The sequence below is a fragment of the Doryrhamphus excisus genome, chromosome 4, assembly GCF_030265055.1.
Source record: "Doryrhamphus excisus isolate RoL2022-K1 chromosome 4, RoL_Dexc_1.0, whole genome shotgun sequence".
Taxonomy (NCBI): Eukaryota; Metazoa; Chordata; class Actinopteri; order Syngnathiformes; family Syngnathidae; genus Doryrhamphus; species Doryrhamphus excisus.
In genome coordinates this window covers 14678827-14695646 of record NC_080469.1, presented here as the reverse complement: position 1 = coordinate 14695646, position 16820 = coordinate 14678827, and the positions used below count along the sequence as shown (strand labels likewise).

The window sequence follows — 16820 nt, the reverse complement described above, 5'->3', positions numbered from 1 at the left end:
ATATGCCTTTATTCATCCCTCAGTGGGGAAATTTGCATTGCACAGCAGCAAGAGTACAGAATCAGTTAAGCAGTACAAAATACACAATATAGAAAAATAAACAATACAAACAACCCAAGTATTAACAAAATCAACAGTTTTTCCTAGAGTTATATACAATACAGTATGTAGATAATATGAAACGAGATGAGATATATGACCAGTCTATACACTGAGATCTTGCTAGTGAGTTAATATGAGGCACTATGGAAATACGTAAAGGGAAATGTAAAGTAGAGTAAAATGTAAAGTAAAAATAAAGTATGATCTAAGAATATTTTAACATTTCCGGTTGAAAAAAAGAGACCACATACTCTGAATAAGAACAAACACCGAAATAATGATCATCAGAATTACTTTCAGTCATGTAAGGTCAGCTGACTTCCACAAGCTTCCTATACTCCTGTTTAATACAGCCGTAGATGACATGGTAGAAGCGTTGCTCTGCTGCCATGAGGTCAGTGACCATCTCCAAGTGGTCGACCATGGGCATCAAATAGAGCGACGCCTTTACGGACAGTGAGGTGAGGAGCTCTGAGAACTTTGTTGAAGATTCTGCAGGAATTAATATGTCACAGGTGCCGTGGATCAAAGCAAACGGAGGCACTCTGGAAGAAAGATAAACAAATCATACAAATAACTCTTGACGCCACATTAAAATGTGAACTTTAGCGTCTGTGCACCACCTGCTCAGTTTGTCCTGGCCTAACGTCTGCAGCAAGTGTGTGGGTGAGTAGTAGGGGAAATTCTCCACTCCATTCATGGCTTTGTGCATGGCGGAGATATATTCGACTCCTCTCTGCTGCTCATGTTCATAATGATCCACAATGTTATAGACACCACTGAGACCTGTTCAGGAAATTAATTCATAAGAAATATTGATTACATTCAAAAACAATGGTTTTAACTGAGCATGAATCATTCTTAACATGTGAACATTCAGTCAGTTGCGGGCGAGCTGGAGCCTATCCCAGCTGTCTTTGGGCGAGAGGCGGGGTACACCCTGGACTGGTCGCCAGCCAATCACAGGGTACATATAGACAAACACACTCACATTCATACCTACAGACAGTTATTCAGATACCTATAGCCTAAACAAAAAAAGCATATACTGTATTTTCTGGACTATAAGTCGCTCCGGAGTATAAGTTGTTCAAGGCCAAAAATGCATAATTAGGTGGAAAAAAAACATACATAAGTCGCACTGGAGTATAAGTCGCATTTTTGCGGGTAATTTATTTTACAAACTACGTGAAAACAGATATTACGTCATCTTGGAAGGCAAGTTCTAGCAATAATAAAAGAATAGACAACAGGCTGAATAGGAGTAAGATATGCTAACACAATGGTTATTCAGCCACACGGAAAATAAACAAGACCAGAAAACGTGTCCAGTGTTTATGTAACATAAACAGTTTTAAGTACAGTAACTTTTGTTTTGTTCATGGCAGTATGTGTTTTGTCTTTGTCAGTTGTCTTTGTAAGCTAGTCTACTGTTTAAGTATTGAATTGTTAAGGAGTAGGAGATATCGGTGCAAAAGTCTAGAGTGCCGTCTTGTGGCTGACTGTCAAATTATATATATATATATATATATATATATTTTTTTTTTTATGTATAAGTTGCTTTGGAGTATAAGTCGCAGGAACAGCCAACCTATGAAAAAAAGTGCGACTTATAGTATAGTCCGGAAAATACGGTATAAGTCGCTTCGGATTAGAAATCCGGAATATTCCAGAAGGAATATCCACTTTTCAAAGGTTATCGGCCCCATGCCGTACCTTACCAAGGCAGACAGCACCTTTACAAGAACATGAAAACATTCAGCCTTTAATAATGAAGGCATAGTGCTTAAGTATTTGTCATACAAACGTAAAAGGACAAGTGAACCTGTAGCCTTAACAATAATGATGGTGTAATGCCTAATCATTTGTCATGTAAGTGCAAAAAGAAGTTAAAAACCGTCCATCGTGAAAAAAATAAAACACTCAACAGTTACGTACTTTAGTGCTTATTTGTCACACAAGTGTAAAAATAAGTTAACTGTTAAATCTAACATAATAAATAAGATATTATGACACTAGACTACCTACTTTTACTGATGATGACATACTTCTGACATTTTTGCAGTTGGATTTTACAACCTCAAAGGCATTTGACTTCAGATCTTCCACTATATACTTGATTTAAATCAGAATTTGAGGTAGTTCCTTTGTTCGCCATAAACCGCATTAAAAAAAATGCGCCCCTTACCAATAACTCCTTTGATCGCTGACGTTAGGCCCTCCAGGTAGCGGACATCAATGAACAGCTCCTCTCTTGCATCGACGAGAAACAGCGTGGTGAGTGCACATAAATGTGCACCAGCCGAATGGCCGATTAAAACAATATTGTCCTGCAAAAAGACAGAAAATGAATATCCGGTATGAATTTAAATGTCAATTCTCTTCCTCAACTTGTTACACTGCATAAAAAAAATACAGGAAAAACACAAGTTAGTGAGTTTAGTTGTGAGACATGCTAAATACATCTTGGAAAACCAGTCCTATCTGCAAGATCATGTTGATTTGTTTTGACATTGGAAGCACCAGTGACAATTGCAAAGCTAATTGGCTCTGATGACACCATTAACTGGGGAGTACCCCTGAGACATCACTGAAGATGGGTACCTAACAAATTCAGCTGTTTCTGCTTGCATCCCTCAATAATACATTTGATTTGTCTATTGTAAAATAATTCAAAAGGTATAACTGAGTCACAAAATTGCAAGCAACAAGCAACATTGCTAAATTTAAAAAGGTATTTCTGCAAATATGGTGCCTCATGTACATGTACAACACTTTACTTTAATTAATAAATGTACATGTACATGTACAACACTTTACTTTAATAAATCATTGCTGGTTCGTGACCTAGTATGAGTAAAATATATGCAAATTTAAGCATATACTACATATTTTTCCTAAATTTTGCATTTCCATTTGTACTGTAATGCTATTTCTTCAATATATGTTTTTAAGTCTTTTTAAGATGACCACTGAAGTTGTGAAAGCTTAACATGAAGGAAGGATTACTACCAACAACACACTTACGGCCTTCGGTGCTGCAGTGTGCTGCCATGACATAACTTGACACTAAACAACATCTGAACAGTAGAACTTAACACAGACATACAGTAATAAGGTCATCAAAACTCACCTCTATGCATTCACACACAATATCAGCATTTGCAAACTGTGATGAATGAGTGGCAGCATCAAACAAAGGCATACGTAAAGCTTCCTAACATATATCATAACCATTATTTCCTAATTAATATTCATTCATTCATTTTCTACCGCTTTTTCCTCACGAGGGTCGCGGGGGTGCTGGAGCCTATCCCAGCTGTCTTCGGGTGAGAGGCGGGGTACACCCTGGACTGGTCGCCAGCCAATCACAGGGCACATATAGACAAACAACCATTCACACTCACATTCATACCTATGGACAATTTAGAGTCGCCAATTAACCTAGCATGTTTTTGGAATGTGGGAGGAAACCGGAGTACCCGGAGAAAACCCACGCATGCACGGGGAGAACATGCAAACTCCACACAGAGATGCCCGAAGGTGGAATTGAACACTTGTCTCCTAGCTGTGAGGTCTGCGCGCTAACCACTCGACCGCCGTGCCACCCTCCTAATTAATATGCATTTATATATTTTTTAATGTAGTTATTTATGTAGAAAACGTGTCTTCTTCATTGTTCAATTATGATCTTCAATCATTGTTTCTGACTGGTATCAGTGGCTGGGGACCCCTGAATTGTAATATGCAGAAGAAAATTCATACGGGAAACAATGGTCAGGCTGTTGGAATGAGAAATGTGCTACTTTTTCTTACTTTATCAAAGTTGAATTTTGGTCCACTCTCTTGGGCCCAGATGAGACAGTCTACAATATCTTGTACCATCCCTAAAACATTCATCTGGCAATCAAAAGAAAGCTGTGATCAGTAACAAGATGTCAGTCTAGTGTATAGTGGGGAATGGAGAAACCTTTGGATAGGTGCTGTAGTCGGGACAAACAACAGTTGCATTCAGTTCTTCAGCCATGCATCGAGCCAGCAGACAGTAAATGGGTCGTTCTCCGGAGCACCACGCACCACCGTAGACAAAAACCACCAATGGTGATGGTGGTGCTGCTATTTCCTCAGACTTTCCCCCCAACCTGGGAGGGTGGTACAGGTCAAGCTTGTTGCCTCTGCGACCAAATGTGATACCCTTTAAAAGGAGGCAAGAATAAAATAGTTTTTTTGCACGGGCATTCCCCAATGACAACATCAAAGGAAAAAGTCCCACAACCTGGGAGTTTTACTATATAAGTGTGGGTACAGAAGTATCACCTGTACATAATGAATCCGGTTCTCATCATTCTTGTACCATGACGACACCTTCAAGTAAAGCCGTCCATATTGCAGGCATTTAAGTGACTCCAACACAGCTCTGGTTATGCGGTAAATTCGCCTGGTTGAAAAAGAGAAATGAGGTGTCAGATGTAATTGTAATACAATTACTCTTTTTTTTATTACATAATAAATTACCGTGGTTTTAGAGCTTCTATATACTTCCGGTAACCCGGCTTGTTGGGCCAGCCATACTTCAGCTGGGCTGCCAGGGAGATGGAGTATGGGAGAGCCACCATTATGACACCCACAGCAACTGGTAACCACAAGTGGTATTTGAAGCCTGACCTTAAAAAAATCAAAAGTCTTGTTAGTGATCAGCACATACAGTTGGTCCACACCTATTTGTTATAGTTGGAAGGTGCTATACATGCAAGTTCTGCAGCTATGCACAAATGCAGCTGTCTCACAGGTCAATTTACTAAACACAGTCCAGCAGAATGATGCTTTGACAAGACCTGATGTGCATCTAACTGCATATTTTGTGTACTGTATACTGTATGCCTGTTGTTTATAAAATGAATGAATTGAAAAGCGTATGACTTTAAAATATGTTTAAAACTGAAAGAGGCATATTATAGGGTTTTAAATATAAAAAATAGGCATTTTTATTGCACGAGATTTGTATTAGACAGAGGTCTACTGTACATCATAATACTGAAAAATTATCCTCAGATGCTGTGCACGTATGCCCTCTAGTGGCTGTACGTAGCATAGGGGACGATTGGATATACAGTACTTAGTAATGTGCTATGCTAGTTTGGTGATACCATTACATCTTTGCTACATTTTTTTCAGATTGTTGAGAAATTCTATGTTATTACGCACTCTTAAAATAAGTAGACTCATAATACTAAAAAGATATATTCTTATATGTTTGGACGTTCATTAGCTTTAGTACACATGTACCCTGGCAGCCAGGTTAAAATAACAAGAATTAATAGCGATTAATAACGTTGTAATGACACTACAAAAGGTATTGCGATGTGACATATACCGAGTATCACAATAGTCGTTTTTTAGGAAACTAGGTCACCAACACTGCAGTTGTAATTACAGTTATCAACAACAAATAAGTATAGTTGCTAGTTTACCGTTATGCTGGACGTGAAACACAAAAAGACAAAAACACACACAACATACATGTTGATATACTTGTAGATCTTCCAGTGAACGTTCGAATGAGTGTTTTGAAATAGCTTCATAAACGGTTTATGGAGTGTCTTCCAGAAGCCATTCATGTGGCCCACGGTCATCTACAACAAAGATACTCATCCCCAAGAAAGTACAAACCTCCACACTTCCGGGTTGCACAAGAAAAACGAAGAAACGATTATGAATCTTAACGATCTTAAGAATAATACGTAACATAGCATCATGTATGATCAGTTGTATTTTGATTCTCATAAAAAATAATATATATACTACGTCACAATTATCAGTGCATCTACTGAGGAATTTAGACCGGGTTGGTATGCGATCTTATTTCAGTGTGAGCGTAATGTCTTGTCACCATTGTACTGTTGGTTGCTTCGGCGATAACCCGGAAGTACCTGTTGAAGATGACGTCGAGGAGGACTCCTTGCTATAATCTTGTAGCGGCGCTTAACATGTAAAAGTTAAGGTATTTCATACAATCAGAAAAGCGTTATGTCGATCTTTAACGCTCGCTAAGTGGCCATGTCGCAATAATTCACCCACAAACAGTTTGCAGCGCAGCAGTACATCCAGCAGAGGGCGATAGAATGCTATAATTGTGTGTGTATGGGACGCCATGGCTGCCACAAATTCCAAAATAGGTTTAACAAAAGGAAGAGTGATATGAGGTGTAAACCCCTATGAATAATCTAATGTTTTTAGTCTACAATTAGCCTAACATGCATGTTTTGAGGATGTAGGAGGTAGTCACAGTACCTGGAGAAAACCTACACAAACACTTGGGGAACATGCAAACTCCTCACAGAGGTGCTCCAGGATTTGAACCTGGATCTCTTGATTGTGAGGCAGCAAACCACTATACTACCACGCAGTCTACTGACATTTAAAAAACAATAATGATATTTTGGCATGAGTGAGTGACTACAGCTCATTTATTTGCACAATCTATCAGCGCCCATCTTAAACTAATTCATTCATTCATTCATTCATTCATTCATTTTCTACCGCTTTTTCCTCAGGAGCGTCGCAGGGGGAGCCTATCCCAGCTGTCTTTGGGCAAGAGGCGGGGTACACCCTGGACTGATTGCCAGCCAATCACAGGGCACATATAGACAAACATTCATTCACATTCATACCTATGGACAATTTAGAGTCGCCAATTAACCTAGCATGTTTTTGGAATGTGGGAGGAAACCGGAGTACCCGGAGAAAACCCACGCATGCACGGGGAGAACATGCAAACTCCACACAGAGATGTCTTAAACTAATTGATATCTTTAAATGCCAAACTTTATAATGCGGTTCTGTCCGGTTTTCATTGCCCTTGGAACATGGAAAATCTCAGTTCTTGTACTGTAAATTCATGAAAAGCAAAACCTGGAGCGAAACCCAAGTCCAAAGTATATTGTTATGTTTGGCGCCCTCATAGCGGAGCCTCCAAACCGAGTTGGTGTGTGGTTGCCTCTACATCTGCCACGATGTGGGGAGTCCCAGGTGCTATTTTAAATGCCACAATAGAAATGAAGCTGTTCGCTGTAGTGCAAAGTCAGGCTTTTGCCTGACAGTGTAGGAGTGGAGTCAGCCCCTTTTTGAGTTCAGTGGTAAGAATTCACAACAGTGCATGTTTAGAAATGATATTCTCCCGAGCGGAATTATTGTATTCGTAGTGGTGTTAAGATAATAACAGTGAACAAACCGGCATTGTGTGTCGGTACAGGGGAGCCCTTGAAACATGTCATGCGGTGGAAAAAAGTGGGCACAATTTAAGAACATTTCAGAGAACGAGGAATAATAAAAATGGGGGGCGGTGGTAATTAGACACAGCTGGGAAGACTGACTCCTTACACTTCAACTTGACTTTGTCAAGGAGATCAAGAAAGAAGAGAGCAGCTGCCTCAAATACTAACACCCTGCACTTGAATTATGGACAAGATGTCAACTGGAAACACTAGCGGTACTGGTTGTCGTCACTCTGGAAATGTCCCTCCGCAGTCTGGCCACTATTCAAAACCAGTGATGTCAAGTTGAAAAATGCTCAATGACTACATGTCTTATGTTCAGACATGTCCTGGGTGTTTCAAGAAATAAGGTATCTAAATTCATCACACTGATCTGATCAGGTTTAAAAGACTTATCGTTGAATTTCCCACTGGTGAGTCATTAAACGGGAGCTCCTTCGAAGGTGTGTTAGATTGGATAAAGAACACATAAGGAGTGCCAATAGCAAAGAGATGAGTCATATGTAAACATTAGCAGTCATCTTCTCCAGGACCCCACAGTTTGAAAATACATTGTTGGCATTAGTGGTTTACATGGCTAACTTACACCCGTCCGCCCCATGACCTGAGGTGTGAATGATTGTCTGTCCTCCCTAAAACCATCCATCCATTTTCTTGGATGCCTATCCCAGCTGACTTGGGTGCACCCAGCACTGGTCTCCAGTCATTAACAAAGAATAGTTCAACAACCAACCAATGTGGACAATTCAGAATAAATGGCTTGGTATGCTGGTCCAGAACTAAAATTTAAAAAAGTGCCCTTTAGTGTGGTTAACATGGCATTCATACTGTTTTTTTTTGTCATTAGATCAAAGAACATGCATAAAGCAAGGACTTGATTGGGCAACTTTCATGATATTACACAGTATGTCACCTAACTCAAATATTCCAAATCAAAACGCCTTTGCTGGGTTAGTTATTTTCATATTCAGCTATATTTACCATTATTAACAACACAGATGCAGTATATGTTGCTCCAACAACATTTTGTTATTACTTCTATGACAACTGAAGAATTAAAGTGAATTCAATTGAATGGGGGCGGCACGGCGGACGAGTGTTTAGCGCGCTGAACCAGGACTGAGACATCTTGCTTGTCTCTTCTCCCTTCCACACTGCACAGAGTCGCTAGAGTAATTCTGCTGTTAGTTGGCCCGAGATCTCAGGATACAGAGCCATCTTTTCACGCGAGTTTCACAAACACACCAGACCCAGAGAGGACCTCCCTTTGATTTGGAGGGGAACCATGGAAACTGGCATTGACCGCAAGGCCCAGTTTCTAGGCATCCCAGTGCCCGGAATCCACACCCTGACAGAGGTGTTCTGAGGGTAATGCGGTTTTTCATGGGGGTCCTGTGATTGATTAGAGAGAGACAGAGATGCTATTGAAATGTACAACACGAATACCAACAAGCCGGTGAGGATGCTCAAGCATGCGAGAGGGTTGGAGAACTGTAGATAAGAGAGTCGGTGGGAAAAAGAGGCGAGCAAATAAACGATAGGTAGCAGATGTGTGTGGTGGCAAGAGTGTGAATTCACATGTCGGAGAGGCTGGGATGGACTTTGCCACGCAACAGTTACGTCTTTATATAGTTCGAGTCCTTTTCGGTGAGCGAGGCATCAAGTTTCAGTGCGTCACGTCTCTTTCCAGCTCAGACTATGTCAACAGAAGGTATGAGCGTCCCTTCTTGAAAGACATTTACTGATCACGCAAGACAACACAGTTACCTAATAGCTGTGCACCCCCGTGATACTGCATGCATCCCTAACATGAGATAATACAAATATTATTACCCCTAAGAGGTGCACTTGACATCAGCCTGCTCCATTTATTGCAAAGAACCCCGACTCTGATTTAAGAGGCTAATGTAACAGCATATAAATAGAATAAGACTGACACGTCTTATGTGAGTATAACATATCCAGGATCCCAGCCCCTTACTCAGACACGTTTCTTTCTGCTCTTCCTGACACACTGACGTTGAGGAACAAGTTGGTAATCCTGCCTCTTCAGGATTTTATGAATATTCAACACAAAGAGGCCACTTTGTAAGAAAGCTTGTTCATTCTCATGAATCACCTCATCTTGGACGTTATTTCCTCTCTTTGTGCATTGACTTGGAGACCGACCACATGGGAGCAGTAAGCAGACAGGTTGGCATAACCTGGACTTGGCATTTGTAGACATTTGCGAACATCTCTACCCCGCAAGCAACACTCTTCCTCAACTTCTTTGTGTTTATCTTTCTGTCAAGATGCTCTGTGTCAGTGTCTAACAAATGACAGTACAAATACAACATCTGATTGTTATCATTCTCTCGTGAGACTGCTGGATTAGCAAGAATACCGCTTTGTAATCTCTAAATCCATCAAACGGATGTCGCTTGGAAATTCCTGGAAGTTACCGGAAGGTCTGGTTTGAGTGAAGGCCACTAACTGACTTCAGCAACAGATGCTGGTATCCTGTCAAGCCTGTGTAATGTAGTTTACTGCTCACTCTACTTTTTGTTATGATAAGCAATAAATGCGCCTATTAACGCCTCCATTCAAGTAACAACCGAGTCTCCTATAGTTGTTGGGTGTGTGGTATAAGATTAAGATTAAGATTAAGATATGCCTTTATTCGTCCCTCAGTGGGGAAATTTGTAAGAAAATGGGTATTACATAAACTTTGTATAGAAAAGGAAATAACTCTCTAATTAGCATCTGGGCAAAAAACATTCAACTGTGGCTGTTGCTAACGCCACAAGATGGCAGTAGCTGCATTTGAAGTCGTGTGTTCAGATTTATCTACCTCTGCATGCGCTTTAAAATGTTGGTCGTAGTACTCATCTGAAACTCATGCGTGTTACACTCTCCATCCTGTTTTTTTGTACTATGAACTCATCAGTGATATCAATGCTTGCTCAGCAGTTTTCTCCTTGCCGCTATTACAAAAATGGTTATGTTCTCCTCCAATTATTCATTCATTCATTCATTTTCTACCGCTTTTTCCTCACGAGGGTTGCGGGGAGGTGCTGGAGCCTATCCCAGCTGTCTTTGGGCGAGAGGCGGGGTACACTCTGGACTGGTCGCCAGCCAATCACAGGGCACATATGTATAGACAAACAACCATTCACACTTAAATTCATACCTATGGACAATTTGGAGTTGCCAATTAACCTAGCATGTTTTTGGAATGTGGGAGGAAACCGGAGTACCCGGAGAAAACCCACGTATGCACGGGGAGAACATGCAAACTCCACACAGAGATGGCCGAGGGTGGAATTGAACCCTGGTCTCCTCGCTGTGAGGTCTGCGCGCTAACCGCTAGACCACCGTGCCGCCCTCCTCCAATTATTATCAGAGTAAAAAAATATCAATCACCATACCCGGATACTAATTGTAATAACTTCATAATTTGGAAGGTATGGAAAAAATGTGTGTGAGGAACTTGTGCAAAATATGAATCACCTTTGCATGCATCGTCATTAAGAGTAACTTCCTTTTATGTACACTTAAAACCCTTAAAACACTGGCTGCACTACTAAGAAAAGATTCACAATGGCAACAGTTGGATGCTTTTGGGTACACATGTGTCCATCACATGTGTCCGTAAAACAAATAGAATATTTTTCACACTCTTCTTGGCATGGTATTTTTTTTTAATTCAGCACCTTTTGTTTGCTTTGCAGCCAGCTCTGAGCATACAGTGTTCAAAGTGAACATTCTTTCCACAGTTTAGCCATATCAAATACTATATCTGGCACACATAAACTTTCTTTTTTTTTTGGCATTTGGAAATGTGCAAAAGCTAATATAGTTTATAGATTCTTACAGGAAAATGTGTGTGTAACTCCAGCACAAATAATGGTCAAACCTTCACCGAAGTATTCTGGCTTGGCCTTTTATGCTGACTCATGGAGAATATTGAAGGCTGGACCCAGCTCTTCCTTTGTCCACTGTCTGGATTCTTAACAAAACCCCATGGAAACAAATAGAGAGCTGGATGGGTGGATAATGACTCCAGCACTGTACCCTTTGATATACACTGATATGCACCATAAAAGGCAAACAATGAGAGACACTTTGGACTGAGAAAATGACATTTAGGTGCAGGGTCAAGGTTTTTGTGACGAGAGCTCGAGGAACAGGTTTGAGTTATTAGAAGGGTGTTTAGGGGATTGGGGGATGGGTGGGGTTGGCTGGTGAGAAACAGGTGTGGGCTAACTTGTGAACAAGTGGGTACGTAGGTGTGGAGCTCAGGTGACAGGAAGTCTAACCACAACAGAGTAGAATATTCAACAGGGTTTCCTAGCAATGGGTATTACATAAACTTGACTACATTCTCAGAATACGTTGAATGAATGCAGGTCCAGAAGGTGGCACTGTTTTTCTTTTATAATTAATACAGAGTAGGGATACAGTGGTGGAATTAATTAGTTTTAATTTCCTCAATATTTATCTTGAGTTGGATGTCCTTCAAAACTAGAAGTGGCATTCATGCAGAGTAATACTAATGGCGCAGTATAAATAGCATAATTGTATGACTTTAGGACTGCATGGTGGACGAGTGGTTAGCACGCAGTCCTCACAGCTAGGAGACCCGAGTTCAATTCCACCCTCGGCCATCTCTGTGTGGAGTTGCATGTTCTCCCCGTGCATACGTGGGTTTTCTCTGGGTACTCCGGTTTCCTCCCACATTCCAAAAACATGCTAGGTTAATTGGCGACTCCAAATTGTCCATAGGTATGAATGTGAGTGTGAATGGTTGTTTGTCTATATGTGCCCTGTGATTGGCTAGCGACCAGTCCAGGGTGTACCCCGCCTCTCGTCCGAAACCAGCTGGGATAGGCTCCAGCACCCCCGCGACCCTTGTGAGGATAAGCGGTAGAAAATGAATGAATGAATGAATGACTTTTGTTCTGCATCAGAAGCACCAAAATTAGCTTTGTTAATTCAGTGACTGTGTTTTTCTCATAAAGTCATGCATGACGAAAGCAAGCCTCTGTTTCAAAACTTGTTTTTTTCCACACAGAGATTAACACAATCCTCTTTAAGAATGTTACAAAACCTTTAAAACACAGGTAGCTAGTTGATTCAGTTCATTATGACACACGTTCTGGACATTTCTCACCACTTTGGTATTTTATCCAGGAGGAAATAAACACGTTTACACAAGATCACACAGAGGACTATTGTACACTATAAGGATAATCCAGCAACACCTCACCTGACACTGCATCTTAATTTTTCTTATTCCTTCCTAATATATTATGGTTGCTTCATTTAGCCACAGGAGAATATCAGCATCTTAACAATGGAAGATCCATCATGTACTGTACGATATAACGATCCATCTTTTTACAATTGCGGGATTCATCTTTCTGAAGATGAATAACCTTGAAGTCGTACAGTTTGGAAAATGTTTCTCAAGTCACGCAAATATTCAGAGTTCAAAACCCCCTCATGTAAGTCCCATAAGACATCCAAAAAACTGGAAATGTAACTTTTTGCAATGTAACACTAGTGACAAAAGCTCTAAACACGTCTCTGTCCTGGCTGCTTAGTACAATATGACTCCTGGTAATGACTGAAAACTGAATGGTCAACAAGGCGATTTTAGTTTTAATGCGGCCCATCCGACACCAACTCCTTCTGTGTGTATTTCTTTGAAGGCTAACTTCTTTTTACACTTGAATTACAGTTCTGAATGCTAAAAAGCCTTCGGGGAGCCTTGCTCTCTTCACTTCTATATACGTTACACATCTACAGTTGAGTAGTTTTGTTTCATTTTAGTTTTGTTATACAGTTGTTAACTTTTTTTTTTACACTTGAATGACAGTTAAGCATGTCAAAATGTCAAATAAATGTACATTTTGTACAGTTAATACAGGTTTTTACATGGTTACAGTGTGACTCCGTTATTTCCTATGGGAGAAAAATATTCTACTCGGAACTGACTCATCTAAAATACCAACATTAATTGTAATGTGTGTGTGTGACAGAGATAGAGATAGACATTTGGCAGGGTTTCATTCACTGTTGAGAGGTGTGAGAAGAAATGCTTCTAATCACCTGGCAACCTCCCAGCACAGTGTGCCCACCCTTCACCCTTCATCTCATCCATCTCTCTCTCACGCTTGTGCCCCTCTAGCTCCCTCTTCCTTCCATCCCTTTAGCTCAGTGCCAGAAAAACGTCTCCCATATTCTTCTTCCAGGTTCTCTCCGGAGCTTGTGATGACACCACATCTGAGATGGGCCCCCACCCCTACCCTGTTTTTGCACGCGGAGTCAGAAGGTACTGTGCTGGAGGGTCTGAGGGCAGAAGGCCTTGGAGCGGGTGTGTAAATGATCTGTTTCACACAGAGACATCCTTGTTGTCTCAACAATTTGGTTTTAAATATGGTTGAAACATCCAACAATGAGAGCTAGAAGAAAAAAGGCAACCACATTGTTACACTGCCTTATCATTTCCTTATGTACTAAGAGTACGTTTGGAATGCAGGAAATAAACAAATGCATTGTAATTGATGTGAAACAGCTTTGCTTAAAGTATTCATTCATTCATTTTCTACCGCTTATCCTCACGAGGGTCGCGGGGGTGCTGGAGCCTATCCCAGCTGTCTTCGGGCGAGAGGCGGGGTACACCCTGGACTGGTCGCCAGTCAATCACAGGGCACATATAGACAAACAACCATTCACACTCACATTCATACCTATGGACAATTTGGAGTCGCCAATTAACCTAGCATGTTTTTGGAATGTGGGAGGAAACCGGAGTACCCGGAGAAACCCGGAGAAACCCACGCATGCACGGGGAGAACATGCAAACTCCACACAGAGATGGCAGAGGGTGGAATTGAACCCAGGTCTCCTAGCTGTGAGGTCTGTGCGGTAACCACACGACCGCAGTGCAGCCCTCTTAACGTATTATATAATCCTATTGTATATTTACCTCCACCAAACGCAACTCAAAGCACAACGCAAACGCAGTACAGGTTATGTTTTTGCCGATCGTTATTTGTTTGTTTGTGGTCAAAATCAGTTTAAAAGTTCTGAATGGATTTGGATAAAATTTTCAGGAATTGGCGGAAATGGGCTATGGAAGAACTGATTAAATTTTGAGGGTGATCCGGATCACCGTTTGGATCCAGGAACGTTTCAAAGGCTTTTTTAACATTGTGAGATAGGACTCTTTTGAGTCTAATGGTGGCACAAAACTTTGCATAGTATGCAGTAAATGCAGAAAATTTCAAATTGGATAATTAAATGTTTCTGTATGAACCTAACCTGAAGTAGAAATGGTATTTAACAGATCCTTAGTAGGACCCTAAACTAAACCTTGGCACTGCGTCAAATTGAGTTGCTGTTGCCAAAGACAGAAAAATATTATTTACAATAATTATAATAACTAATATATACTATACCATCGGGTTGCATGTTTGATGTCTTCAAACATCTTCAAAACAAATAATCTTGCTAAAATGTGCTAAAGAGGTGAATTAGCTTCCACCTGAATTCTTGTTTTCACCTTACGGTTACCTGGCAACATGCTAATAATCTGTAGTGGTAATTTAATAGGGCCCTATTTGACATGATAGAAAAATACAGATTAAACGGAATGTGCAAATGTGACTTTTTAAGCGTGAGAAATGTCATTTTCTTCTATCAAACTAAATACAATTATAAAATCCTAATATATTTCAATTCACTTGACCAATTTTGCATACAAATGAAAAGCTAGGATATATTTATCCCTGAGTTTGCCCAAAAATAAACCTAAATCCCCAAAGCAAGAAATATGACCATCACCGTCAATCAGACAATGCTGTATTGAAACAGGCACACACACACATGAAAAGATGTTGGCTGCAGCATTATCATTTTGCTCCTTTGCTGCTGTTGGGGTCTCTGAAGAGTAGGCTGGGACTTTCTCATGGGAACAAATATGAGGAATGCAACAAAATGTCAGTTTAAGCTGCCAAAAAAAAAGAAAGCCGCTGCTGAGAAAAAAAAGTTTTATGTACAGTCATTTTTTATGCCACCCATTTAAGTGGGTGGGCACATGATGGGCTTAGTTACAAATAGGAATCTCGGAATGCTAGCTTAGTACAGTTTTGGACAGCTTCTTAAAATCAATGTTTCTGAATATTTGGTAACTTTATGTTGTAAACCAAATAAATACAAATTATGGCAAAAATTGTGAAATTGTTAAAAATTAATCATATATAAACATTATATGCCCTGTGATTGGCTGGCGACCAGTTCAAGTGTACTCACTTCTCGCCCAATGTAATCATAATCCTAATCACAATAATAATGAACTGTGTGTATATTCAAGCCAGAATAAAAGATCAAGTATTCTGGTATTCATGCTTTCCCATCTGAAAATAAAACATTTGTGCTCCGAAGGCACGCATCCACGTGCATATAATGCTATAATCTGCTTTATGACCAATAAACATACAGTATAGCACAGTGGTTTTAACTCTGTCTAATCTGTGTATTTCTGGACCGCTTTTGTACACCGATCAGCACCGATGTTGTGGATTGAGTTCAGGCGATGGCTTTTTCCCATCAAGTCTATACAGTAGAAGGTATTTGGCCTGTGGAGTCACATGTTTGGATTCATAAGATGTGAAGATGAAAACACGACAGACAGATCCCACCTCAAAGCAAACTTCACCCCTCATCAGGACTACAGTAGAGGATTTACTGTTAATCTTTTAATGCTAACTCATGTTCTGTGGTCGTTGGTACTGTAGGCAGAGCAAGACAGTGCATGGTGGTGCTCCAGGTCATCTGAGACCTTGAATGTGGTCGGGATAGTTTCTCATGCTGGGATACATTTGCAGCCAAAGAGGTTACGATGTATAATGTAATGGTAATGTAATGTAGCACCACCTGATGGACAAAATCATAAGTGTAAAATATGTGTCAAGATAAACATGGGATAAAAAAATGGCATTTTCTGTTTTTTGCAATTGTTTTTTTTAGTGTAGCTTTGCCATTTTAAGCTAATTTAAAGAAATCACCACAGTCAGGAGATCGGGAACACCTGGGTTCAATTCTCCGCTTGCCATCTCTGTGTGGAGTTTGCATGTTCTCCCCGTGCATGCGTGGGTTTTCTCCAGGTACTCCGGTTTCCTCCCACATTCCAAAAACATGCTAGGTTAATTGGCGACTCCAAATTGTCCATAGGTATGAATGTGAGTGTGACTGGTTGTTTGTCTACATGTGCCCTGTGATTGGCTGGCAACCTCCCATGACCCTAGTAAGGATAATGGATGAGAAAATGGATGGATGGATTAAAGGAATCATTCAAAAAAACGATATTAATTCAACACAGCCAAATGGACTTGAAATAAAAATAAAATTAACCACTGTAAAATACAAAAAAACCCCGAAAAGAGTCTTACAAGC

At 40.4% G+C, this 16820-nt stretch overlaps 1 protein-coding gene across 2 annotated transcripts; it reads right to left on the bottom strand.

Moving 5' to 3' along the window:
- Nucleotides 1–11: 11 nt before the first annotated feature.
- si:dkey-193c22.1 (uncharacterized protein LOC567837 homolog) lies at nt 12–5782 on the bottom strand. 2 transcript variants are annotated; one of them, XM_058070871.1, is made up of 8 exons: nt 5623–5782; nt 4618–4767; nt 4420–4540; nt 4073–4297; nt 3919–4002; nt 2291–2432; nt 726–888; nt 12–647 (listed from the first exon to the last, which is right to left on the bottom strand). In XM_058070871.1, the coding sequence occupies exons 1-8, from the start codon at nt 5733–5735 to the stop codon at nt 413–415; spliced, it is 1233 nt and encodes a 410-aa protein (XP_057926854.1). In that variant the 5' UTR covers nt 5736–5782; the 3' UTR covers nt 12–412. The 2 variants fall into 2 exon arrangements, with proteins under 2 accessions (XP_057926854.1, XP_057926855.1); XM_058070872.1 differs by having other exon boundaries at nt 4618–4762; nt 5623–5734.
- Nucleotides 5783–16820: the final 11038 nt, after the last annotated feature.